Source organism: Triticum urartu, chromosome 5A (genome assembly GCF_056163025.1).
Source record: "Triticum urartu cultivar PI428250 chromosome 5A, HENAU_Tu73, whole genome shotgun sequence".
NCBI classification, from domain to species: Eukaryota; Viridiplantae; Streptophyta; class Magnoliopsida; order Poales; family Poaceae; genus Triticum; species Triticum urartu.
In genome coordinates this window covers 45531147-45558906 of record NC_141877.1, presented here as the reverse complement: position 1 = coordinate 45558906, position 27760 = coordinate 45531147, and the positions used below count along the sequence as shown (strand labels likewise).

General features: G+C 45.8%; 2 protein-coding genes across 2 annotated transcripts; one reads left to right on the top strand and one right to left on the bottom strand.

Annotated features, from left to right (window-relative positions):
• Positions 1-19493: 19493 nt before the first annotated feature.
• Positions 19494-20752, top strand: LOC125555580 (uncharacterized). Its single transcript, XM_048718486.2, has one exon. The coding sequence runs from the start codon at positions 19588-19590 to the stop codon at positions 20449-20451; it is 864 nt and encodes a 287-aa protein (XP_048574443.2). The 5' UTR covers positions 19494-19587; the 3' UTR covers positions 20452-20752.
• Positions 20753-22235: 1483 nt separating this feature from the next.
• Positions 22236-27756, bottom strand: LOC125507766 (uncharacterized). The gene is made up of 3 exons (XM_087525421.1): positions 23081-27756; positions 22841-22945; positions 22236-22678 (listed from the first exon to the last, which is right to left on the bottom strand). The coding sequence occupies exons 1-3, from the start codon at positions 23276-23278 to the stop codon at positions 22553-22555; spliced, it is 429 nt and encodes a 142-aa protein (XP_087381547.1). The 5' UTR covers positions 23279-27756; the 3' UTR covers positions 22236-22552.
• Between the last annotated feature and the right edge of the window lie 4 nt (positions 27757-27760).

The window sequence follows — 27760 nt, the reverse complement described above, 5'->3', positions numbered from 1 at the left end:
AAGGGAATTGTATACGGGATTGATCGAATCCTCGACATCGTGGTTCATCCGATGAGATCATCGTGGAACATGTGGGAACCAACATGGGTATCCAGATCCCGCTGTTGGTTATTGACCGGAGAACATGTCGGTCATGTCTGCACGGTTCCCGAACCCATAGGGTCTACACACTTAAGGTTCGATGACGCTAGGGTTATAAGGAATAGATATACGTGGTTACCGAATGTTGTTCGGAGTCCCGGATGAGATCCCGGATGTCACGAGGAGTTCCGGAATGGTCCGGAGGTAAAGATTTATACATGGGAAGTCCTGTTTTGGTCACCGGAAAAGTTTCAGGTTTTATCGGTAACGTACGGGGACCACCGGGAGGATCCCGGGGGTCCACCAAGTGGGGCCACCAGCCCCAGAAGGTTGCGTGGGCCAAGTGTGGGAAGGGACCAGCCCCAGGTGGGCTGGTGCGCCCCCCCACCAAGGCCCAAGGCACAGGGAGAGTGGGAGGGGGCAAACCCTAGGTCTAGATGGGCCTTAAGGCCCACCCTAGGTGCGCCCCCCTCTCTTCCCCCTTGGCCGCACCCTAGATGGGTTTTGGGGGCTGCCTCCCCCCTAGGGAGGGAACCCTAGATGGGGGCGCAGCCCCTCCCCTTCCCCTATATATACTTGAGGTTAGGGGGCTGCAACACACACGATTTGATCTCTCCCTGGCGCAGCCCTACCCCTCTCTCCTCCTCGTCTCTTGCGGTGCTTGGCGAAGCCCTGCTGGAGTACCACGCTCCTCCACCACCACCACGCCGTTGTGCTGCTGCTGGATGGAGTCTTCCTCAACCTCTCCCTCTCTCCTTGCTGGATCAAGGCATGGGAGACGTCACCGGGCTGTACGTGTGTTGAACGCGGAGGTGCCGTCCGTTCGGCACTAGGATCTCCGGTGATTTGGATCACAACGAGTACGACTCCTTCAACCCCGTTCTCTTGAACGCTTCCGCATAGTGATCTACAAGGGTATGTAGATGCTCTCTCCTTCCCCTCGTTGCTGGTTTCTCCATAGATAGATCTTGGTGACACGTAGGAAAATTTTGAATTTCTGCTACGTTCCCCAACAGTGGTATCAGAGCCAGGTTTATGCGTAGTTTCTATGCACGAGTAAAACACAAAGTAGTTGTGGGCGTTGATTTTGTTCAATATGCTTACCGTTACTAGTCCAATATTGATTCGGTGGCATTGTGGGATGAAGCGGCCCGGACCGACCTTACACGTACTCTTACGTGAGACTGGTTCCACCGACTGACATGCACTAGTTGCATAAGGTGGCTAGCGGGTGTCTGTCTCTCCCACTTTAGTCGGATCGGATTCGATGAAAAGGGTCCTTATGAAGGGTAAATAGCAATTGGCATATCATGTTGTGGTTTTTGCGTAGGTAAGAAACGTTCTTGCTAGAAACCCATAGCAGCCACGTAAAACATGCAAACAACAATCAGAGGACGTCTAACTTGTTTTTGCAGGGTATGCTATGTGATGTGATATGGCCAAAAGGATGTGATGAATGATATATGTGATGTATGAGATTGATCATGTTCTTGTAATAGGAATCACGACTTGCATGTCGATGAGTATGACAACTGGCAGGAGCTATAGGAGTTGTCTTAATTTATTTATGACCTGCGTGTCAACATAAACGTCATGTAATTACTTTACTTTATTGCTAACCGTTAGCTATAGTATTAGAAGTAATAGTTGGCGAGCAACTTCATGGAGACACGATAATGGAGATCATGATGATGGAGATCATGGTGTCATGCCAGTGACAAGATGATCATGGAGCCCCAAGATGGAGATCAAAGGAGCTATATGATATTGGCCATATCATGTCACTATTATTTGATTGCATGTGATGTTTATCATGTTTTTGCATCTTGTTTACTTAGAACGACGGTAGTAAATAAGATGATCCCTCATTAAAATTTCAAGAAAGTGTTCCCCCTAACTGTGCACCGTTGCGAAGGTTCGTTATTTCGAAGCACCACGTGATGATCGGGTGTGATAGATTCTAACGTTCGAATACAACGGGTGTTGACGAGCCTAGCATGTACAGACATGGCCTCGGAACACATGCAAAACACTTAGGTTGACTTGACGAGCCTAGCATGTACAGACATGGCCTCGGAACACAAGAGACTGAAAGGTCGAGCATGAGTCGTATGGTAGATACGATCAACATGAAGATGTTCACCGATGTTGACTAGTCCGTCTCACGTGATGATCGGACACGGCCTAGTTGACTCGGATCATGTAATCACTTAGATGACTAGAGGGATGTCTATCTGAGTGGGAGTTCATAAGATGAACTTAATTATCCTGAATATAGTCAAAAGGTCTTCGCAAATTATGTCGTAGCTCGCGCTTTAGTTCTACTGTTTAGATATGTTCCTAGAGAAAATTTAGTTGAAAGTTGATAGTAGCAATTATACGGACTAGGTCCGTAAACTGAGGATTGTCCGCATTGCTTCATAGAAGGCTTATGTCCTTAATGCACCGCTCAGTGTGCTGAACCTCGAACGTCGTCTGTGGATGTTGCGAACATCTAACATACACATTTTGATAACTACGTGATAGTTCAGTTAAACGGTTTAGAGTTGAGGCACCGAAGACGTTTTGAAACGTCGCAAAACATATGAGATGTTTCGAGGGCTGAAATTGGGATTTCAGGCTCGTGCCCACGTCAAGAGGTATAAGACCTCCGACGATTTCTTAGCCTGCAAACTAAGGGAGAAAAGCTCAATTGTTGAGCTTGTGCTCAGATTGTCTGAGTACAAAAATCATTTGAATCGAGTGGGAGTTGATCTTCCAGATGAGATAGTGATGTTTCTCCGAAGTCATTACCACCAAGCTGCTAGAGCTTCGTGATGAACTATAATATATCGGGGACATATATGATGATCCTTGAGATATTCGCGATGTTTGACACCACAAAAGTAGAAATCAAGAAGGAGCATCAATTGTTGATGGTTGGTGAAACCACTAGTTTCAAGAAGGGCAAGGGCAAGAAGGGATACTTCATGAAACGGCAAATCAGCTGCTGCTCTAGTGAAGAAACCCAAAGTTGAACCCAAACCCGAGACTAAGTGCTTCTGTAATAAGGGGAACAGCCACTGGAGCAGAATTACCCTAGATACTTGGTAGATGAGAAGGCTGGTAAGGTCGGTAGAAGTATATTGGATATACATTATGTTAATGTGTACTTTACTAGTACTCCGAGTAGCACCAGGGTATTAGATACCGATTCGGTTGCTAAGTGTTAGTAACTCGAAATAAATGCTACGGAATAAACGGAGACTAGCTAAAGGTGAGATGACGATATGTGTTGGAAGTATTTCCAAGGTTGATCAAATATCGTACGCTCCCTCTACCATCAAGATTGGTGTTTGCGTTGAGCATAGACATGATTGGGTTATGTCTATCGCAATACGGTTATTCATTTAAGGAGAATAATGGTTACTCTGTTTATTTGAATAATACCTTCAATGGTCTTGCACCTAAAATGAATGGTTTATTGAATCTCGATCATGGTGATACACATGTTCATGCCAAAAGATATAAGATAGTAATGATAGTACCACCTACTTGTGGCACTGCCACGTAAGTCATATCGGTATAAAACACATGAAGAAGCTCCATGTTGATGGATCTTTGGGCTCACTCGTTTTTGAAAAGTTTGAGACATGCGAACCATGTCTATTGGTGTATATGCATGAAGAAACTCCATGCAAATGGACCGTTTGGACTCACTTGATTTTGAATCACTTGAGACATGCAAATAATACCACATGGGCAAGATGACTGAAAGCCTCATTTTCAGTAAAATGGAACTAGAAAGCAACTTGTTGGAAGTAATACATTTTGATGTGTGCAGTCCAATGAGTGCTGAGGCGTGTAGTGGATATCGTTATGTTCTTACTTCACAGATGATTTGAGTAGATGTTGAGTATATTTACTTGATGAATCACGAGTCTGAATTATTGAAAGGTTCAAGTAATTTTAGGGTGAAGGTGAGAGATCGTCGTGACAAGAGGATAAAATATCTATGATATGATCATAGAGATGAATATCTGAATTACGAGTTTGGCACAGAATTAAGACATTGTGGAAATTGTTTCTCAACCAATACAGCCTGGAACACCATAGTGTGATGGTGTGTCCAAACATCATAACTGCACCCTATTGGATATGATGCATACCATGATGTCTCTTATCGAATTACCACGATGGTTTATGGGTTAGGCATTAGAGACAACCACATTCACTTTAAATAGGGAACCACGTAATTCCGGTGAGATGACACCGTATGAACTATGGTTTAGAGAAACCTAAGCTGTCATTTCTTAAAAGTTTGGGGCTGCAACGCTTATGTGAAAAAGTTTCAAGCTGATAAGCTCGAACCCAAAGCGGATAAATGCATCTTCATAGGACACCCAAAACCAGTTGGGTATACCTCCTGTCTCAGATCCAAAAGCAATAAGGGATTGTTTTTAGAATCGGGTCCTTTCTCGAGGAAAAGTTTCTCTCGAAGGAATTGAGTGGGAGGATGGTGGAGACTTGATGAGGTTATTGAACCGTCTCTTCAACTAGTGTGTGGCAGGGCACAGGAAGTTGTTCCTGTGGGACCTACACTAATTGAAGTGGAAGCTTATGATAGTGATCATGAAACTTCAGATCAAGTCACTACCAAACCTCGTGGGATGACAAGGATGCGTACTACTTCAGAGTGGTACGTAATCCTATCTTGGAAGTCATGTTGCTAGACAACAATGAACCTACGAGCTATGGAGAAGCGATGGTGGGCCCAGATTCTGATAAATGGCTCGAGGCCATAAAATCCGAGAGAGGATCCATGTATGAAAACAAAGTGTAGACTTCGGCAGAACGGCTCGATGGTCGTAAGGCTGTTGAGTACAGATGGATTTTAAAAGGAAGACGGACAATGATGGTAAGTATCACCATTAAGAAAGCTCGACTTGTCGTTAAGATGTTTTCCGACAAGTTCAAGGAGTTGACTACGATGAGACTTTCTCATTCGTAGCGATGCTAAGAGTCTGTTGGAATTATATTAGCGATTACTGCATTATTTATGAAATCTTGCAGATAGGATGTCAAAACATTGTTTCCTCGACGATTTTCTTGAGGAAAGGTTGTATGTGATACAACCGGAAGGTTTCGTCAATCCTGAAAGATGCTAATAAGTATGCAAAGCTCTAGCAATCCTTCTAAGGACTGGAGTAAGCATCTCGGAGTTGGAATGTATGCTTTGATGAGATGATCAAAGATTTTGGGTGTATACAAAGTTTATGAGAAACTTGTATTTCCAAAGAAGTGAGTGGGAGCACTATAGAATTTCTGATGAGTATATGTTGTTGACATATTGTGGATCAGAAATGATGTAGAATTTCTGGAAAGCATATAGGGTTATTTGGAAAGTGTTTTTCAATGGAAAGCCTGGATTAAGCTACTTGAACATTAAGCATCAAGATCTATAAGGATAGATCAAAACGCTTAATGGTACTTTCAAATGAGCACATACCTTGACATGATCTTAAAGGTGTTCAAGATGGATCAGTCAAAGAAGGAGTTCTTGCTTGAGTTGTAAGGTATGAAGTTAAGACTTAAAGCTCGACCACGGCAGAAGAAAGAGAAAGGACGAATGTCGTCCCCTATGCTTTTGTCATAGGCTCTATACGGTATGCCATGCTGAGTACGCACCTGATGTGTGCCTTGCCACATGTCTGGCAAGAGGGTACAAAGGTGATCGAGGAGTGGATCACTAGATAGCGGTCAAAATTGTCCTTCGAGTAATAAGGACATGTTTCTCGATTATGGAGGTGATAAAGAGTTCGGCGTAAAGGGTTACATCGATGCAAGCTTTAACACCTATCCGAATGACTCTGAGTAGCAAACCGGATACGTATAATGGAGCAACCATTTGGAATAGCTCCAAGTGGAGCGTGGAAGCAACATTTATAATATGACCTAGAGATTTGCGAAGTACATACGGATCTGAATGTTGCAGACCCGTTGACTAAAACCTCTCTCACAAGCAAAACATGATCAAACCCTAGAACTCATTGAGTCTTAATCACATGATGATGTGAACTAGTTTAGAGACACTAGTAAACTCTTTGGATGTTGGTCACATGGTGATGTGACCTGTGAGTGTTAATCACATGGCGATGTGAACTAGATTATTGACTCTAGTGCAAGTGGGAGACTGTTGGAAATATGCCCTAGAGGCAATAATAAATTAGTCATTATTATATTTCCTTGTTCATGATAATCGTTTATTATCCATGCTAGAATTGTATTGATAGGAAACTCAGATACATGTGTGGATACATAGACAACACCATGTCCCTAGTAAGCCTCTAGTTGACTAGCTCGTTGATCAATAGATGGTTATGGTTTCCTGACCATGGACATTGGATGTCGTTGATAACGGGATCACATCATTGGGAGAATGATGTGATGGACAAGACCCAATCCTAAGCCTAGCACAAAATCGTGTAGTTCGCATGCTAAAGCTTTTCTAATGTCAAGTATCATTTCCTTAGACCATGAGATTGTGCAACTCCCGGATACCGTAGGAATACTTTGGGTGTACCAAACGTCACAACGTAACTGTGTGGCTATAAAGGTACACTACAGGTATCTCCGAAAGTGTCTGTTGGGTTGGCACGAATCGAGACTGGGATTTGTCACTCCGTGTGACGGAGAGGTATCTCTGGGCCCACTCGGTAGGACATCGTCATAATGTGCACAATGTGATCAAGGAGTTGATCACGGGATGATGTGTTACGGAACGAGTAAAGAGACTTGCCGGTAACGAGATTGAACAAGGTATCGGGATACCGACGATCGAATCTCGGGCAAGTATCGTACCGCTAGACAAAGGGAATTGTATACGGGATTGATCGAATCCTCGACATCGTGGTTCATCCGATGAGATCATCGTGGAACATGTGGGAACCAACATGGGTATCCGGATCCCGCTGTTGGTTATTGACCGGAGAACGTGTCGGTCATGTCTGCATGGTTCCCGAACCCGTAGGGTCTACACACTTAAGGTTCGATGACGCTAGGGTTATAAGGAATAGATATACGTGGTTACCGAATGTTGTTCGGAGTCCCGGATGAGATCCCGGACGTCACGAGGAGTTCCGGAATGGTCCAGAGGTAAAGATTTATATATGGGAAGTCCTGTTTTGGTCACCGGAAAAGTTTTGGGTTTTATCGGTAACGTACCGGGACCACCGGGAGGGTCCCGGGGGTCCACCAAGTGGGGCCACCAGCCCCAGAAGGTTGCGTGGGCCAAGTGTGGGAAGGGACCAGCCCCAGGTGGGCTGGTGCGCCCCCCCCACCAAGGCCCAAGGCGCAGGGAGAGTGGGAGGGGGCAAACCCTAGGTCTAGATGGGCCTTAAGGCCCACCCTAGGTGCGCCCCCCTCTCTTCCCCCTTGGCCGCACCCTAGATGGGTTTTGGGGGCTGCCGCCCCCCTAGGGAGGGAACCCTAGATGGGGGCGCAGCCCCTCCCCTTCCCCTATATATACTTGAGGTTAGGGGGCTGCAACACACACGATTTGATCTCTCCCTGGCGCAGCCCTACCCCTCTCTCCTCCTCGTCTCTTGCGGTGCTTGGCGAAGCCCTGCTGGAGTACCACGCTCCTCCACCACCACCACGCCGTTGTGCTGCTGCTGGATGGAGTCTTCCTCAACCTCTCCCTCTCTCCTTGCTGGATCAAGGCATGGGAGACGTCACCGGGCTGTACGTGTGTTGAACGCGGAGGTGCCGTCCGTTCGGCACTAGGATCTCCGGTGATTTGGATCACGACGAGTACGACTCCTTCAACCCCGTTCTCTTGAACGCTTCCGCATAGCGATCTACAAGTGTATGTAGATGCTCTCTCCTTCCCCTTGTTGCTGGTTTCTCCATAGATAGATCTTGGTGACACGTAGGAAAATTTTGAATTTCTGCTACGTTCCCCAACACACAGAGCCGTTGAGCAGAGCCGCTGGCGGGTGTGCTATATAAGAGGGCAACAGCGGCGGTGACCATGGCGACAGAGAGCACGACAGTGACCACGGCGAGAAAGAGAGAGAGCAAGGCGGCGGGAAGCTAGCTGTGGAGGGCGCGGCGGTGGGAAGCTAGTAGTGGAGGGCGCGGCGGCGTTGAGATCCCCTTCGGCTCCAAGCTCCATGTCTTCCTCAAGCTCTCGCGCCATCTCGCGGATGCAGAGCCGGGCGCGTGTGGACATGCATGTCTTCGTCTGTCCGCGGTGCCGGGCAGGCGTTGATCGGAGGGTTTCTCAGACATCGAGAAACCAGAATCGTCCGTTCTACGTGTGCAGCGAGAATGGGGTAAGAATCGGGGCAATTGCACCATTTTCGTGGTCGGGATCTTTGAGCAATGGGTTGATCTGTTTGGTGTTCATGCAGGTGACATGCTTCTTTCTTTGGGTCGATGCTCTGGCCAAGACTCTGATGAATGAACTGCAAGAAGAGCATGAAGAATGGTTGCGCATGCTGCCACGAACGGCAATGGCCGCACCATGAGCTCCGGAAGAAGAGATGGAGGGCGAAGCACGCACTGACAGAGAGCTAGCTATTGAGCTTAGGATGTTGAAGAACAAGGTTAGGAAGCTTGAAGATCAAACACTACCAATACCCATTTGCAAATACTTTTGGGCATTTGTAGGTATGGTAATCGCACTGGTTCTAATGTTGAAAATGTATGGAAAGGCATGAATTATGGAGGAATTTGTAATCTTGAAATTGTTTGAGAAATTCACCTAGTTTAAATGTTGGTTAAAGTTGTTTAAATGTTGAAACAAAAAGAGAAGAAGTGACCAACATTTAAATATGTTGAAAAAAGAGAAGAAATTAGGAATTCAGAAACTTTTGATCAATGAAATGCAGCTCTCTGCTCTGCCTTTCTGTCCAAAAAAAGGTTGCTCTTGGGCCAAATTCAGAGCGTAGAGCCAAGTGCAGGCTAGACTAATGGGCCAACTGCATCCAATTAGGCCCATTCGGGGGTTCTTTTGTGTATTTTTCTGTTTTCTATTTTGATTTAATTTAGGTAGTAAATCATAATGCTGAAACTTTTTGTGGAAGCTAATTGAATTATTCCGGAGCCAAACAATTAAGGTTAGAAATATTTTGGAGCGGTTAATTACTCCAATTCAAATACACCATGATTTAAATCAAAGACCAAAATGTCATGGAAAATGTGTCTCAGCTCTGGTAGAGGTTTACGCCAAGTGTCAAAATAAATGAACATTTTTAAGGGCATTACATTGAGAAAAACATAATTTGTCTAAAAAATGAAGGGTGAAAAATGCACAAAAAATTGGTGCGGCTGGGGACTCGAACCCATGACCACGTGGGTTTGTGGTGTTTAGGGCTACGCTAGTAACCGCTAGGACAGATGGCAAGACTTTGACATGGGTAGGGAAGGAAGGTATACATAGTGAGACTGTGAATTTTTTTTTAAAAAAAATAGTGAGACCGTGAATGTTTGCACACGCGTGAGAGTGGTTTTACTTTGTTTTGCACTTAAATTTTAGAGGGTTGGAAGGTTGAAAATGTATGTTGCACTACCACATGATTTTGGTCAGAGTGGCACTTAGTTTAGGGTTAGAGTGGCACTTGGTTTAGGATTTAAAGGGAATAAATTTGCATGTTAGTTCATGACTTTTTGTTTGAATGAAACAGAGGGCTTCTCACCCCCCCCCCCCCGATTTTCATTAATGAAAACCACAAGTTCTCGAACTTCATGACTTGTTTAGGGAAGAAATGATATGTTTGGGCACGGACATTTTTTAACACACATAATAAACCTTAATAACTTAGATAAGATGGAACACACCGTACCATTACAATAATAAGTTCACGGACAGTTCACGAACACATGACAAAACATGACACGACATGACATAGAAAAGCAACAAAATAAAAAACGAAACATGACGAGCTTGACTCCGGGCTTGAACATCTTCATCTTGACCTCCTTCTTCCACTTTGGCCACGCGCGCCCCTTCAACACCGTCTTCATCTTCACACCTCCTCCTACTCGTCGTAGGGAAAGAGAGTGCATCTGGCCTGGAGCGGGGAAGATGCGCTCGTAGTTGGTGTAGATGTTGTAGATGGTGAAGAAGATGGCCTCGCAGCCGCACCAAAAGACTTGGCCGAGGAGCTCGCGCGCGTCAAACGGGTTGGTGAAGGTGACCGTGAGCAGTAGGAGGATGCCGCCGCGGTCACGAACCTCGTTGAGGGTGAACATCCTCGGCGAGCCCCGTGGGAGGTGGGCATAGCCGGCTCTGAGGAAGGCGCGGGTGAGTTCGACGGAACCCCTCCACCTTGAAATAGCCCACACACGGAGCTCCCTCTCCACGAGCACGCCCGGTGGGTAGCGCAGCTCCGGCACGACAGGCGGACGGTTGAATGTCGGCCCGTTGAACTGCATCTTCACTTGGTCTCTCTTGGGGAGGGCTCAGTCGCTTGGGTGTTTGAAGTTGGAGAGGATCGGATCTGGCTTGTGGGTGGGAGAGGAAGAGAGGCACCCCATTTATAGGCCTGTGGGTGGGAGAGGAAGAGAGAAAGGATGAGAACGGTGCGTGTGTGAATCCGGACGCGTGTGTGTATCCGTTACGTTTTGCACACTTAAATTTTTGCACGAAAAGGATGCATGGGGCGCGTGCGTGCATCTGAATCACTACATAGCTCTTTGACCGGGCGATGCATGTGAATCGCTGCCCTGAACCACTGCCCTGAACCACCTAGCTCGCCTCGCTCGCCTCGCTCGCATGCATGCACGTCGCCGCCTCCCGCACATGCAAACCCATGTCGCCGCCTCCATGCATGCAAGGCCTGGAAAGGCTGAGACGGGCTATTTACTGCGGTCTCAGGCCCAGACAACGAGACGGCCCAATGGTCCATCCAGCGTGCCCGGTATTTGTTAAAAAGACAATCTCTCAGCCAATCAGATTGCATCTCACGGATCGCCCCCCTCCTTCCCGCAAATTCCTTCTAGAAGGGTTAGATCGACGACCCTTGATCGCCGCTAGGGTTAGATGAACGGTCCTTGTTCAGCGCTAGGGGTAGCGGGGTTTGGGAGGGGTTTGAAGCAGTCAAAGCTATGTTTGACCAGATTTCAAATGAGCATAATAAATTAAATTAAAATCAGAAAAATAAAAAACCTGCGGACATAGTCTTTTTATGTCATATACTAACGATTTAAGTTGATAAACAAGCTTTACATACATTTAAATGATAAGTTCATGTGTATTGTATGATATCTCGAGTATCTCAAACTCTCTTGTATGAAGTGAAGAGAAGTGTTTTGGGGAAATGAACATGAAAATTTCAAAAAACTCACCACATCTTCATTTTGGAGTGACTAAGAAGGATCCAGGCTTACTTTTTCATTTTGATGTTTTACACTTGTTTAAATCTTGGTCAAAGTTAAGTTTGACCCGAATTCAAATGAGAAAAACAAATTAATAAAAGCAAAAAATGGAAAAACCAGCGCACATAGTGTGTACATATAGAATATATGTGTAGGAAAGTTATTTGGCTGATTTAGACAAGGTCGAAAAAAACCTTGCTTAGAAATGAGGCCGTTTACCTTACCTTTGGACCCCACTTTTTAGCACATTTTTCATGAAAATTTCAAAAACCTCACCACAACTTTATTTTGGATTGACTAAGAAGTATCCAGGCTTAGTTTTTCATTTTGATGTTTTAGACTTGTTTAAATCTTGGTCAAATTTAGATTTGACCAGAATTTAAATGAGCAAAACAAAATTCAAAAAAATCAAAAAAGGAAAAACCATGTGCTCATTCAAACATCATCCAACAGATATTTAAACATCATGTCAAACATACTTCTAACATAGGTCCAACATCATCCAACAGAAATACAACATGTCAAGTGATAAATGTTTCATAATACAACATCATCCCTTATTCATAATGTTTCATAATTATTCATAGATAGCGTTGGGGCTTCTGTCTGTTCCTTAAGCTTCTTGCCATCACTTTGCTCCTCGTGCACCTTGTGCTCATTGTTTCTTCTCTTCTTCTCTTGGTTGTCGGTACCTTGCGCGTCTTCTTCAAACCTACCATAGAGCTGTGCAAAACATAAACGATAATGAGATCATGTCAAGTGATAGATGTACAGTAGTATTTGACCCTTGTAAGATTTACATACCCAGCAGAACTCACAACAACAGAAAGTTGGTCACCATTTGGAGCCTCACTTGGATCATCATTTGGAGCCTCACTTGGATCACCGTGATCACCATTTAGAGCCTCACTTGGATCACCATTTGGAGCCTCACTTGAATCATTATTTGGAGGATATTTCGGATCATCGTCAAAATCATGCGGCTGTTGACCATCATCATTTGGAACCTCGTCAAAATCCTCATCTGATGCAACCGACTGTTGACCATAATTTTCATTATCTGTTGAGGCAACCGGCTGCTGACCAACATTTTCATCGAAGCCTTCATCGAAATTCTCTCCGAACGCTGGATCTACTGTGTTATCACAATACTTACCAAAATGACCAGACCCACCACACCTTGTGCACTTACGCTTCCTCGCTCCAAGTGCAGCTGCAAGGTCTGATTCGACTCTTCCTTGGTCTACCTGCTGCTCTCTTCAGAACTGGAGCGCAAAGCTTGAATCCAGGGTCCACCATGTCCCATTGTTGTTTTCCCTCCATAGCAGGCAAGGCATAAGCATATGTGGCTTTGAACCTTGCAACAGAGTAGTAATCATGCACATACTGTTGTATGTTCCCTGCTAGACCTGGGAGAGAAGTGATGAAAAACAAGGCATGAATGCATGGCAACCCAGTTATCTGCCATTGCCTACAACTGCAAGTTCTAGCTTCTAAATCCAATGGATATCTCCATTCCCTCTTCTCTTTATCCAAATATGATATCTCTGCTGTGGTACCCGAGCAAAGAGTCATGTTCATTTCCAAGCCTGTTGTCTTCTGCTTCAGTTCATTCATCACGACAGGGATGATAATGTGGCCCATGAATTTTGCCTCGGCTATTCCTGCACGATAATGAAATTTCTGCATGTATTCTATCCTTATCCTGTCAAGCAAATCCACCACATAATGACCCTTTAGTTTTCGGATCGTTGAGTTGAAAGACTCTGCTAGATTATTGTGCACATAGTCAACTTTGCTCACTTCACTTAATTGGCTTCTGGCCCATAACTTGGAGTGGTGTGTTTCCAAGTATTCTTTCACTTTGGGATTCATGTATAACTGCCTCAAGTGGTAGTTGTGCTTCTTCACACTGCATGACAAAGATGCTGGCCATAAATTTTCGGTATACACCTTTCCTTTGAATTTCTTCATGAAATTTGCAGCAAGGTGACGCATGCATTCCCTATGCTCTACTCCAGGAAACACATTGTCCACGACCACTTCTAAACCTTTGCAGGCATCTGTATGAATGACCAACCCATTGGGATGTGCAATAGCCCGGCGGAGATTATGCAAAACCAAGTCCAGCTCTCCTCAGACTCTGTCTCTAGCACACCATAGGCAACTGGAAATACAAAACTATGTGCATCAACTGCACAAGCTGCTACTAACTGTCCTTTAAACCTCCCTGTGAGAAAAGTGGCATCAATAGCCAAATAAGGCATGCAGCCTGCCAAAAAACCCTGGCGACAAGCCTCAAAGCAGACAAAAACCCTCCTAAAGCATTCCTTGGTCTTTGTCACTCCCCTGAATGTGTACTCCACGGTGTGGTGATCAATATCTGCAATACTACCTGGCTTGTCCTCTCCACTTCACCTTTGAATGAATACAACAATTGAAAACTTTCCTGCCAGTTACCATAAATAGAATCCATAGCATGTTGTTTACCATTGAACAACCTCATGTATGGTAAATCTATCTTGAACTTATCTTTGATGTTCTTCTGCAATTCCTTTGGACCCACTTGCTGGTTTTCTTTCACCCACTTCTTTACTTCTTCTGCCACCCATCTTGACTTGGCTCTACTGATTGTATCCTTCCTAAGGGTTGATTCCTGGCATGTGTGCTTAAAAGGGTTCACTTTGACCTGAACATTAGTGTTATTCCGCATTTTAGATGCAAGCAGCCTCCATGGACAACCCTCAGTCGGACAGTGCACTCTGTAACGTACTTGATCGCTCTTGTCAACTTTGAAAGTACGTTCTACCTTGATGCAGTATGTCACAAGTGCATTTCTACACTTATTTATGGATGCAAAAACTGTACCTTCTTCCATATGAGGGTTCAAAGGGTCCCATTCAACAGCTGCAAGGTCTTCGTCCTCACCCATCGCGTCATCATCCACACGGACTGCATTGTGAGCCTCATCTTGGTTTTCAGTCAGAATATAGCTTCTCTTCTGTGACACCCCGAGACCGATGTGCCAGGTCTCCTCCAGTTATTCGCTGTTGGTGCGTTGTCATTTGCTTGCGTGTTGCATCTTGTCATGTCATCATGTGCTTTGCATCATCATGTTTTAAAAACTTGCATCCGTCCCGGTCTCCTCGTTCCGTCCGTTGTCCGTTCTGAGCCCAGACACACTTGCACGCGCCCGCGGCATGTTCGAAATATTATTTTATAAGTGGCCGCAAAATGTTCTCGGAATGGGATGAGAGTTGCCGTGTGGTCTTATTTTAGTGTAGCTAGACCGCCTGTCAAGTTTCATCGCATTCGGAGTTCGTTTGATGCCCCAACGGTTAACTATAGAGACATTATAGTCGGTCATACGTCGGACATTTTCGGTCTCCGAAAACTGTTGCCGGGTTTTCCCTCTCTTTCCACTCTAGCCCTTGTTGGTCATGCATTTAATATCTCACAAACCATGCATCGGGTTAAAACAATCTTAATATGAAACTTGCTTAGAAATTCATCTAGTTTAATAATATCCAACTTTCATCTATGTTTAAAATGTTGTTTGATTAATTTTTGCTCTATGTCATGTTAAAATGCTTTAATTCATAACTAAATAACCGTAGCTCTGATTTTAATGATCTTTATATGTAAATGGGGTAGAAAAATGCCTAGTTTAACATGGTGGCCTTACTTCGCTTGTTTAATAACTCTAAAATTATGATTAGGGTAGAACAGTACCAAACCAATATATGCATATGGGGATTTACCGAAATTGTTGTTCGTTGTTTCCGGCCTCATTTAAACTTTACTAGATGGGTAGTTTTCATTTGCTTCACCCTCTTGCCATGTTTAACAACATTTAATATTGTTGGGTACATAAACAAGATCGAACTAAATAACTTGTTGTGGTGTTTCGTCAATATGCAACTCGTTGCATATTGAGCTCCACTTAACTTGTAGTATTGTTTGTTGCACTTTGCCATGCATATTTAAACCGGACATGCATCATACTTGATTGTGCATCATGACATGTTTATGTGATGGTTGTTTACTATGTTGTTTGATCTTTTCCGGTGTTGTTTCTTCGGGTTGGTTCCGGTAACGTTGCGTGTGTGAGGATCCGTTGGCTACGTCCGTTTGTCTTCTTCATTGGACTCGTTCTTCTTCCTTGCGGGATTTCAGGCAAGATGACCATACCCTCGAAATCACTTCTATCTTTGCTTACTAGATGCTCGCTCTTTTGCTATGCCTATGCTACGATACCTACCACTTGCTTATCATGCCTCCCATACTGTTGAACCAAGCCTCTAACCCACCTTGTCCTAGCAAACCGTTGTTTGGCTATGTTACCGCTTTGCTCAGCCCCTCTTATAGCGTTGTTAGTTGCAGGTGAAGATTGAAGTTTGTTCCTTATTGGACCATGGAGATTGTTCCTTGTCGGAACATTGTTTACTTGTTGGGATATCACAATATATCTTATTTAATTAATGCATCTATATACTTGGTAAAGGGTGGAAGGCTCGGCCTTATGCCTGGTGTTTTGTTCCACTCTTGCCGCCCTAGTTTCCGTCATATCGGTGTTATGTTCCCGGATTTTGCATTCCTTATGCGGTTGGGTAATAATGGGAACCCCTTGACAGTTCGCCTTGAATAAAACTCCTCCAGCAATGCCTAACCTTGGTTTTACCATTTGCACTAACAACCTACCACCTTCCCTTGGGTTCTGCAGACTCAAGGGTCATCTTTATTCTAACCCCCCCGGGTCAGTGCTCCTCTGAGTGTTGGTCCGAACTAGAGTCCTGTGCAGCGCCCCCTCGGGGAAACTCGAGGTTTGGTTTTAGTTGTATGGAGAGCTCATCTGAGTGTGCCCTGAGAACGAGATATGTGCAGCTCCTATCGGGATTTGTCGGCACATTCGGGCGGTGTTGCTGGATTAGTTTTACCCTGTCGAAATGTCTTGTAACCGGGATTCCGAGTCTGATCGGGTCTTCCCGCTAGAAGGAATATCCTTCGTTGACCGTGAGAGCTTGTTATGGGCTAAGTTGGGACACCCCTGCAGGGATTTGAACTTTCGAAAGCCATGCCCGCGGTTATGGGCAGATGGGAATTTGTTAATGTCCGGTTGTAGAAAACCTGAAGTTGACCTTAATTAAAAATACATCAACCGCGTGTGTTACCATGATGGTCTCTTTCCGGCGGAGTCCGGGAAGTGAACACGGTGTTGGAGTTATGTTTGACGTAGGTTGTTCTAGGATCACTTCTTGATCATAGTTTCTCGATCGTGCTTTGCCTTCTCTTCTCGCTCTCATTTGCGTATGTTAGCCACCATATGTGCTAGTCGCGTGCTGCAGCTCCACCTCATACCTTTACCTTACCCATAAGCTTAAATAGTCTTGATCGCGAGGGTGTGAGATTGCTGAGTCCCCGTGGCTCACATATACTTCCAAAACCAACTTGCAGGTGCCGATGAGTCCGTGCAGATGACGCAACCAAGCTCAGGAGGAGCTCGATGAAGATCTTGTCCTTTGTGTTGTTTCGTTCTAGTTGATCAGTAGTGGAGCCCAGTTGGGGTCGATCGGGGGGACCTTGTCGCATTTGGGGTTCTTCTTTTATTTTGGTTCCGTAGTCGGACCTTGATTGTATTTGGATGATGTAATGCTTTATTCATGTATTGTGTGAAGTGGCGATTGTAAGCCAACTATGTATCTCTTTCCCTTATGTATTACATGGGTTGTGTGAAGATTACCTCACTTGCGACATTGCTTTCAATGTGGTTATGCCTCTAAGTCGTGCTTCGACACGTGGGAGATATAGCCGCATCGAGGGCGTTACATCTTCATCAACCCTAGAATTGTAGCCATCAGGCTCCACTTCAAGGGGGACCCTACAGCTGTTGCCCACACTTGTCGAGCCACCACGTCGCCGTGCACCAACTGAACTGTTCTGGCTAGAGATGCCATTACGACGACTTGGTTCTCCCCGAGATGTTGCACCCGCCATCCTAGGTCCAAATGCCTGCTCAAGCACATCAACTTGCAGCCTCACATGAAAATTATCTTTCTCTTTATGCCTAACAAACATGGTAGCTAGCTCTTCATCATTACTAACTGTCACCCAATTCTTTTCCTCATCATAGTATTTGTATACCACTTCATCAAGCAAACCCCAAGGATATTGGCTACAAATTACCTCCCCAAATTGTCTGAAACTCCAATTACTAGCCATTGGCAACCGATAATCAAAACCTCCTTGGTATTTCTTCTTATCCTTTGCATCGAACATGTACCGGTCCCTTCTAATGTGCACCATGAAAGCAAACCGCAACTCCATCCTAACCGGCGAAAAACAGAGACGCAATCAGCACACTAATTGGGCAAACCTACTCGAATCGAGTGTTCAAATGCACAACTAAGCTCAATCTAAACAAGAGGCGAGACTTACCCCTCGGGAACCCAGTCGTGGACGCGGCGGATCTTCGGCCCGATGCCTGCCTCGCCAAATACTCCGAGGTCGCCGTTGCTCACCATTTCGCCCTAGGGTTCTTCCTCCTAGTTCAAATAGCTCCAGCAACCCCCCACCTTTGAGCGCTCCGGCCAGGCGCACGAAAGGAGGCCGCGCCGCGGATCGAGCAGGTGGCGGGCGCCCCACCCGTGGCATCGCAGGAAGGTGGTGGGCGTCACAGGTAGCCGTGGAGCATAGGCGCAGGGAGGTAGCGGCGGAGCAGGACGTGCAGCTGGTGGCGGGGCAGGTGCTGGCCGCGGCGCAGGTGGCGGCGGCGACGACGCAGGACAGCCGGCCGGGCGGATGGGTGTGAGCTAGAATGATTTGGGGATTTAGTTGCACGGGCCTACATGTCAGCTCCGGATCCACGTCCACACGGTCCCACGTGTAAGCTCCGGACCCACAACCACTAACGCCGGCAGACGGAATGGACTCAAATATGTCCGTTTAGCCTCGTCATAGTTGTTGTGCTCGGACTAGGGGCAAAACTGAGCACATGGACACCACTGAGGGCAAAAGGATAATTAATCCTTATAAATAGTAAATTTAAAAAATGCTATAAAAATTAAAAAATCTGAATTTATTTTTGTAATATACTCTCTTCGTTCTTAAATATTTGTCTTTCTAGAGATTTCAACAATTGACTACATATGAAGCAAAATGAGTGAATCTACACTCTAACATATGTTTATATACATCCGTATGTGGTAGTCCATTTAAGATCTCTAAAAAGACAAATTTTTAGAAACAGAGGGAGTACATAGTCAGGCGGTATACTCGCATATGGAGTTTCACAAAGAAATCACATCCATGGTAATCTGGGCAAAAATGACAAAATCGAAGCTATATTAAAAAACACTGTTTAATGAATAGTATGATCGCATTTGTATTTTCTTCACTAAGAATACCATGGGTGTCAATACATCATGAAACTTCACACGTGAGTAGAATGATTGACTAAGTTTCATACCGTGAAATTTCAGATTTTTTTATTTTTCTAGTATTTTTTATGAATTTACTATTCACATGGGTGCGCGCGCATCCATGTTCACCTTTGTATGTTCAAAAAGTTCATAGGAACTTTTCAAAATTGGAAAAGGGAAAAATGCTATCCAATAATAAGGCATGCCTATTTTGTATGGAGACATCTCGTGAATATTCGGTATCCAAAGCAAAACAAAACAAGTAGTCGCTATAATTAAAATAGTATACATAGTCAAATTTACCGTTCATGCATGAATAGATGGCTTAGATTAAACATTTCTCTTGCCTCCTAGAAGGTAAGAGGATATAATCTTAAAAGAGCTCATATTGAAAATCTACCATAGTGGTTACTCAACACATGATTTTCTACATACATGCGATGGTAGCATGCACCGATGGTAACGTGTGCTGCTAACTTAGTGGTAGATCTATCGGCAACGTGGCCATGCTTGTCGCTACCATGTGTCACATCACATAACACGAGCGTTACTAGTTCATAGATGATGACAGCATTGCTTCCCTTTTGGGACCCCCTTTATATCTATATCTCTCGTAGGCACAACACAATAGAACACAAGCACACCAGTCCCCTTTCCCTTGTTCCTTGCTCCCACATCATCTATCTCTTCCTCTCGCATCCCTCACCAGGTCTGTGACCAAGATCTCATGGCCGCCAGCGCCAACTGCATGCCCACGAACCGACATGCTGATGACCAGCCTTCGCTACCACCAGCGATCTCGCTAGCATCCTCCACACACCACCCTAACCGCGGACTCAGCTCCGAGGAGGAGAACCTCGCCTTCTCTCTGATGATGCTGGCTAGTGGCATCCGTGACGAGCATCCTGCATCCCTCGACCATGTTACAACGCCGTCATCGCCTCTGCCACCACACATGGCAGATGTTCCAGCGGGCGTATCCCAGGGTGCACCGGCGGCCGAGGCGACCAGCCAAACACCCGCTTCGGTGGTTGTGGTCGCTTCAAGGCAAGTTCCCACACATGTGCCTTCACTGTCGCCGGCAATCGCTGTCAGGCCAAATATGGTGCTGGAGCAGGTGGTTCCACCGACCCAAGCGCCACACCCGGCGATTGTGACTCAAGCGGCCCCTGCTCTGGCATTGGCATCCACCCAAGCGCGACAAGTCGTCGCGACGAACAAAGTGCCATTCAACAAGCCCAACAAAGCGTCCACACAACCAATCAAGCCATGTAAATCGCTGAAGACCGTGGCCGCGATGGCGGAGAGCCAGACGCCACAACAGGAGAGCCAACAGCTGTTGCACGAGTGCCCGTTGTGTCTCAAGAGGTTCAAGAAGTCTCGGGGCCTTATTGTGCACATGAAAATCCATCCAGATGGGAGGATGCACCCGTGTGTGTGGTGCACGAGCACTTTCCCAACCTCCTCCGCGCTTCGCTCACACGTCAGGCGCAGCAACACCTGCGGCGGAAACAGGCCGAGAAGGCTTGCACCCGTAGCCGCGGCGGCGATCGCATGGCACACCATCGACCTGAACATGCCGGAGATTTAATTAGTTCCGCGATGGAGAAGGGGGAGGACATCCACAAAGAACTTGCGGTTGGTGTGTTAATGCGGCAATAAATGTCAGTTTCTAGTCCTCATATTAGAGTCCGGCAGTTTCAGGTTGATGAACAGCTGTAGTACTTAATTTCGGTGGCTAGCTTTGGCTTTTATTGTCAGTCCGTGTTTTTATCTTGTGCTTGTTGATTGGTTCACCATGGTCCGATCTTTCTTTCTTGTATGTCCTTTGTCTTGGTCATGTATTTGCGTTTACATGATTGAATAAACTTTATTCGCTTTTACTAATTCTTAGCCGCCTAAAACTTTCCTAACTCTTGGTTAATGTTGCATATTAGTTTATTCTAAATTTGGCCTATTCAAATCGTGCAGTTTTGTGTACCCATGTTAGATCAGGTTTCAATATTTAGTTTGCGTATGTATGAAGTGAGTGATATGCTAATGGTTGGATGCGGATCCAGAAACATAGGGAAAAGACTTGAGCTATAATTATTATATTGGACAGCTTCTGAATAGATACTCCCATTATTGCAAGTGAGCTACGTCTATAGAGTTTTCTCATGGAGGAAATTTACAGACTGAGGTGGAGGACTTGATGAAATTTAGAGGGGGAGGGGAGTAGAGTGAAATTCAGAGGGAGAAGTCCTTGTTTGGATCATTGGATGGCAGACGGGACTTGCCTTACCAAATTGTTGGTATTAACCAACAGGGAAGGCATGCGTTTGGATAGCTCCCAAATTTTCGTATCCGAGTCAAAAATTGGACATCCCTTCTGATTATGTGTCGGAGATCCTGATGGCGGTGAAATTCTTCGCCAATTAATCAATTGACACCCCCGCTTGAATGGGCGAGTGAGGGCACAATACAAACAAGCCCTTACAGACTGCATACCCCGCGTCTTGGACTCAGATGCAGACTACAGAGGTGTGTCTGACTTCAAATGTTCGCAACTTTCTCATCAGGACTTCAAATCGGGTGATCTTGGTATTTCCGGAAAGATTATCTCATGCATTTTCCAATGCATCCAGTCACACCTTCAAATTTCTTGGGCTTTTCGGAAACCAAGGGGAAAACAGTAGATGCTGCGGAATATCCATCACTATAAAATCTCAGATTCAGGAATGATCCAGCACAAGCCAGTGCGAGGCATCTTATAGCCAGTGCGAGTGCATTAAGCGGCGGGGAGCGAAGAGAGCCGTTGGACCCTTCTCGCCAGCATTCACATGATCACATCAAAGGCGTTCGCTAACTGAACCTCGTCTACTTATAACTGAAGAAAGAAAGACTGCAGGCCATAGTCCTGATTCTCCTGAAACTCCAAATCCCATTAGCATGGTTATCACTTTTGTCCACACTGTCTAGTGGCACTACTGGTATCGGCACTGTGTGTGCCACGAGGGTGGCCTTCAACAAGGTGCAGCAGATCCTCCTTAAGCCGTACATTTTCTTTATGCAGGACCCTCAACCTCAAGCCATATACTTCAAACAACATAGCCCAACATAGGCTTCAAACAACATAGCCCATAAACCATATGCTTAAATTGAATCCCAGACCGAACGCGTCGATGTCGGCCGCCATTTTGATGCTGGTACGCTATCATCATATAAATTATTCTGCTAAGTTTTTAGGCTTCCATATAACCAGAGTTCAGACAACGTATAAAGCTACCTGAGTATGTTGAACTAGGTGTCATTTTAACAGCCATCTACTGTTAATACTTCAGCAGTAAAAGTAATGTTAATGACTGCAGTCCTAATTAGCCGCGTTTTGTCCATGAAGAAATGCATTGGAATAATTAGTACTCCTCCCGTAAAGAAATATAAGAGCGTTTAGATCACTGACTATTTCTTTACAGAGGGAGTACTGAGTAAACTACAGACCCAACTGCAGCTTACTCTGAAGTATAAACAAGTGCAACTCTAAACATTTTAGATTGTCCAAACCGCAGCTTCCTCAAGAGTATAAACAAGTGCATCTTGAAATATGTTGGTGCAATGTAAACTAAGTAAACATAGGCTGTGTGCTTCATACAGCACACGTAAATCACTAACTACCGCGAGGAATTCTCTGTCCCTCCAGACTCAGGTTCTTCTCATAATCGGCACCTCAAGTCTTGTGCTATCTGTGGCTTCTTGCATTCCAGTTCGCCTTCAATAGGAGCATGTGGCCGTTTCACGATATCTGGTTTTTCTTCATCTTCATCTTCATCACCTAAGAGCTGAATTAATAGACAGAAATAATGTATGTACATATTAGAAGCAGGTATTAGCAGCTAAAAAAAAGAGAAGCAGGTATATGTCCAAGACTGAAGAGGCAAATTCGCCCAACACAAAATTATATATTTTATGGATCGACTGAAGTTTGTTATCATCTGTCCTACATTTTCATCCTCCTCGTCCTCGTCCTCGTCCTCATCCTCGTCGCCGCCCTCGTCGACCTCGACCACGTGGAATATGTCACGAGCACGTTCGAAAGCATCTAGTGCCTGAATGCAGTAGAAGTTAAGGAGAATATATCTTACAAGATTGATGAATTATAACGATCTTGAGAAAAATGGGAGACCTGAAATCTGAATGGAAGAAAATCTAGATGAGAGAAGGGATGGATGGAGCGCGCGCACCTCTCGTAGGTGGACGATCCGCTGCTCGAACGTCTTGCCATCGGGACGGTTCATGATATCGCCGATCTTGTCCAGGCCGAAGTGTTGGAACAGGTAGGTCAGGCAAGGAGCAAGAGGCGGCGACTGCGGATAGGGTGAATAAATCACACTGCAGTTGCCATCGCCGCCGGGTGGCCTGCCACTGCCAGCGCCAGCCATGGTTGCCACGAGGGAACGGCGGCGGCGGCGCGCGTGGCCGAGGGTTGAAGCGTGGATGGTTTCTTTATTCGGGAATCGGGAAGGAGACAGGCAGTATATATTTGGGATTTAGTCATTAGGCCCAAATAAGTATGCAAAGCGAATTTTAAGGATAGGCCCAATTAATATGAACCGTCCATTTTGCAGCATCCGATCGATGGCTAGTATATCACCTCTTGAAAATTTTCCCTTTTTGCAAGTAAGAAAAGAAACTATTATGTCATTAAAATATGATGTTAAATTAGGAAATATAGCATGTAGTGCTCAAATTTCCATGTCACTTTTCTACATGCCACGTCTCTATCTTTTTTTTAGGGCTCCACGTCTCTATCATTACATTCTTTTTTAGCTAGTTTTTTTTAACACCTTTTTAGCTAGGTTAATAGGTAGCCAACTTGGATAGTGAATATACGTGTCACTTTCACCACACAAAGTCCATAAATTGCATATTCATGTAGTGAGTAAAACGCAGCTAATTCTTGGTATCCTTTTTTTTAGGAAAAATTCTTGGTAACTTTTGAACCTTTAATTAAAATCTAAGTACTCACTTTAATACCATAAGAGAAACAAAATAATTCGGAAGTGACAAATAATTCAGTTGATGTGAAACAAATTCCAACATAGAAAAAAAATCGCCCACGATCAATTTTTTGATATGGTTTAACTTATGTCGATGTACTGTTTCATGCTGAAATTTTGGATCAACAACTGATTAGATAGTTTTCCGTAACTAACAGTGAAACTAATAAAATGTTACAAGGTATATTTAGTATGAATATTCTACAATGGTAATACAAGATTAGAGCAAAAGTTCGTATTTCTTAAAAAAATGATGAATAGAGAAACTAAAAATGTGTTATCCAATAATAAGGCAGGCATATTATGTATGTATGCATTCCATGAATATTTGATATCAAAAGCAAAATAAAAAAAGTAGTAGTTGCAATAATTAGAACAGTATTCATGGTCCTCTTGTCGAGGAAATAAATGAGATGCTGACAAGCGGTCACCGAGTATTGAGTGGCTTGGGCCAGGCGAACAACGAACAAAGCTGCTCATAACTTAGCTATGGAGGGTTGCCTTTTAAATTTATGCAAAACTTGGTTTAGTGTTTCTCCAGTTTGTATCGAGATGTTTTACTGGCTGATGGTGCCATGTACTAAGTAATAATAAGGTGATTGTTTCCTCTAAAAAAAAGTATTGTTGATGAATGGACAGTTGAGATTAAACATTTCCCTTACCTCATACTCCGTTGATGAATGATCAAATGTACCGTTGATGAATGGTCTCGGAGTAGAAGATAAGAGGGGTCATCTTAAAATACTCCCTCTGTCCGAAATTACTTGTCGCAAAAATGAATAAAAACAGATGTATCTAGAACTAAAGTATATCTAGATACATCCATGTCTCTGACAAGTATTTGCGGACGGAGGGAGTAGCTCGGTAGAAAAAATCAACCACAGTAATTAGTCAACACATGATTTTCCAACGTGTGCTGCTAACTCTAGTGATAGATCTATTGGCAATGTGGCCATGCTTATCGCTACCATGTGTCACGTCACATAGCTCAAGCGTTACTAGTTGGTAGATGATGACAACATTGCTCCCCTTTCAGGACCCCCTCTATATCTATCTCGCAAGCACAATACAACACAAACACACTAGTCCCCTTTCCCTTGTTCCTTGCTCCCACATCATCTATCTCTTCTGCTCTCGTCCCTCATAAGGTCGGTGCCAAGATCTCATGGCCGCCAGCGCAGGCCGCATGCCCACGCATGAAAATCCATCCAGATGGGAGATTGCCCCCGTGTGTGTGGTGCATGAGCACTTTCCCAACCTCCTCCGTGCTTTGCTCACACGTCAGGCGCAGCAATACCTGCGGTGGAAACAAGCCGAGAAGGCTTGCACCCGTAGCCGCGGCGGCGATCGCATGGCACACCATCAACCTGAACATGCCGGATATCTAATTATGCCGGCGATGGAGAAGGAGGAGGAGGACACGGGCAAAGAACATGTTGTTGGTGTGTTTTTTCGCGAATACGCAAAGCTTGCGTATCATTGCATTGATAGAAGAAAAGCAGAATGAGTACATAAGAGGGTACAACACAGATCAAACGCATACATGAGAAGGCGTGGACATGGGACCCAGAGCAGAGAGACGGAATGCTCAACCCGGACAAAGAGAAAACACAGCTAAATCACCAAGCCAAGCCTAGCTAGAGGGGCAAGCCGAACCGGCTAGGCGACGATCATCTCTAACACCAATATCGGGGACGCCGCGAGCAAACAAGATGACGCCTTCAAGAAGGGGCACGACATCGTGACGCCGCCGCCATCCGGTCCGAAGAACCGGACCAAGGGTTTCCCCCGATGCTCAAAGAGGGGCACGGGTAGAGGCCATGGCAGCGCCTCCAAGAAGGAAAACGACACCCACAGGTGCCGTTGTTGCCAGCGTGGGCGAGCCGAGCAGGGATTTCGCCCTGGCCTGAGTCCGAGCAATCCCATTGCCACGGACCAGGGGCCGAAGATGAGGAAGTAGCTTCGCTAGTCGAGATCACCACCTCAGGACGGGGTTGGGTGGGGTTGCGCCTGCCGTTGGTGGGTGGCATCGGGCGACGCCGAAAAAAATGCAAGCTTTGAGATTGGCTCGCCATGGAGGTGGATGGGGTCAAAGGGCGGCAGGGCCGAAAAAGCCGACGCGGAGGAAGGAAGGCAACTGACGCCATCGACAAGCTAGGAGCCGGAAAGGGGCGCAGATCCAAGCTGCCGAGGACGAAGTCGCCGGGACGCCGGCGAGCCAAAGGCCGGAGAGACGCAGCAATAGGAGCGCCGGCGCCGGAACCGCAGCGACAAAGGACGCAGGCAGGCTATGGACACTTGAGGGGAGAACGCAAGTCTAAAACCGCCAGGACCGGAGCGGTGCCGACAAAGGGTCCACCAGAGGCCTCAACCGCATGCCAAGGAAGACCACCATAGCACACAAATCGAACGAAATCAACACCGAAGCTTGGAGGAGGCGTCGTCGGAGACGAGGAATAGCCTGCAGCAAGGCAGGGCCAGAGCCTCGGCTCGCCTGGCCGCACCACCCAAATCAAGCCCAACCACCACCACCACCACCAGCAATGAAGGGTGTGCTGCCGAGGGAGGATGTGGCCACTGAAGGTGCAGACCAAGCCTGCACTGCCGAGGGAGGAGGCGGCCACACCGGCCGGAGGACACAACAGTCGGACAGGAGGGGGGGGGTGTGACTTCGCCAGATCGGATATGGGCTGGCCGGGCCACGCGCGCAGGGGAGTCACCAGGGCGCAGTCGTCGCAGAACGGGGACAAGCTACATCTCCGGAGACGAGGAAGGCCACGCGGGAGGGGCGGGGACGGTGGTGGAGGGGCTCCCGGCCAGATCGTGGTTTGGTGGGGTGGGGGCTCTGGCACGGGGGAGGGGGACGGAACCGCCCCGCCACCGCCATCCCTGGGCGCGGCGCGGCTTCGCCGGCCGGCCCTCCGGCAGCGGCACTGTGGGAGCGGTGGTGGCGGAGGTAACCTCGGCGGCGGCGCGGGTTTCCCCGTGTCGCCAGACGCGGGCGACGCGGGGGCGGCTCTTGCAAGTTAGTTAAATCGAAACTCGTTGTTGGTGTGTTAAGACTAGGCACAGTGGAGAGTAACATACAGTAGTAACATACACATATTTCTAGACTATATTGCTACCTTCATAGTAGGTAGTAACATAGGTGTGGTGTCATGCAAAGCTCCATTTATTAGGTTATAGGCTCATATTGCATTGGGACATGTGATGTTACAGTAACTAGCTAAGTTACTAGAACTACCTCTCTCTTCATTAACTCATTACCACATAGACAAATTTGCTGAGTTAGACTTGAAGCTGAAGTTACTCCCACCGTGGCTAGTCTAATACGACAGCAGATGTCAGTTTCTAGTCCTCATATCAGAGTCCCGCAGTTTCAAGTTGATGAGCAGCTGTAGCTTTTAATTTCGGTGGCTAGCTTAATAAGCTTTTAAGTTTATTTGCATGCTTGTTAATTAGTTCAGCATCGTTCAATCTTTATCTCTTTTCTGTCCTTTGTCTTGGATAAGTAGCAGCCTTTACATGCTTGAATAAACTTTATTTCGCTTTTACTAATTCGTAGTCGCCTAAAGTTTTCCTTACTCTCCATAAGAGGTTGTATATTAGTTAGTCTACTAAATTTGTGATGATCTTCCGTCCTAGACGATCCCCTCTGGCTGGTGCCAAGAGCTCGATGCCGCGAGAGTAGTTCTTGTATTTGTTCATGCGCTGACCTTGCTTTTCTGGCTAGCTTCCTAACATTGCCCCTTCTATTAATCTTAGGAGCAGCTCACCTGCCAATTCCTCAAAAATAATGATTTCTTCGCAGAGTTCGTTGCATTATCTGAACATCTTGTCCCAGGGTTGGCACTGAGATCTTCA

Bases quoted from the DNA above. Each gene is read 5' to 3' on its own strand.
- LOC125555580 (XM_048718486.2), top strand. From the start codon at position 19,588: ATGGCCGCCAGCGCCAACTGCATGCCCACGAACCGACATGCTGATGAC.
- LOC125507766 (XM_087525421.1), bottom strand. From the start codon at position 23,278: ATGGCTGGCGCTGGCAGTGGCAGGCCACCCGGCGGCGATGGCAACTGC. The intron at 22,946-23,080 runs GTGCGCGCGCTC...TACTGCATTCAG, and splicing joins GGATCGTCCACCTACGAGAG to GCACTAGATGCTTTCGAACG. The intron at 22,679-22,840 runs GTAGGACAGATG...CTATTAATTCAG, and splicing joins AGGACGAGGAGGATGAAAAT to CTCTTAGGTGATGAAGATGA.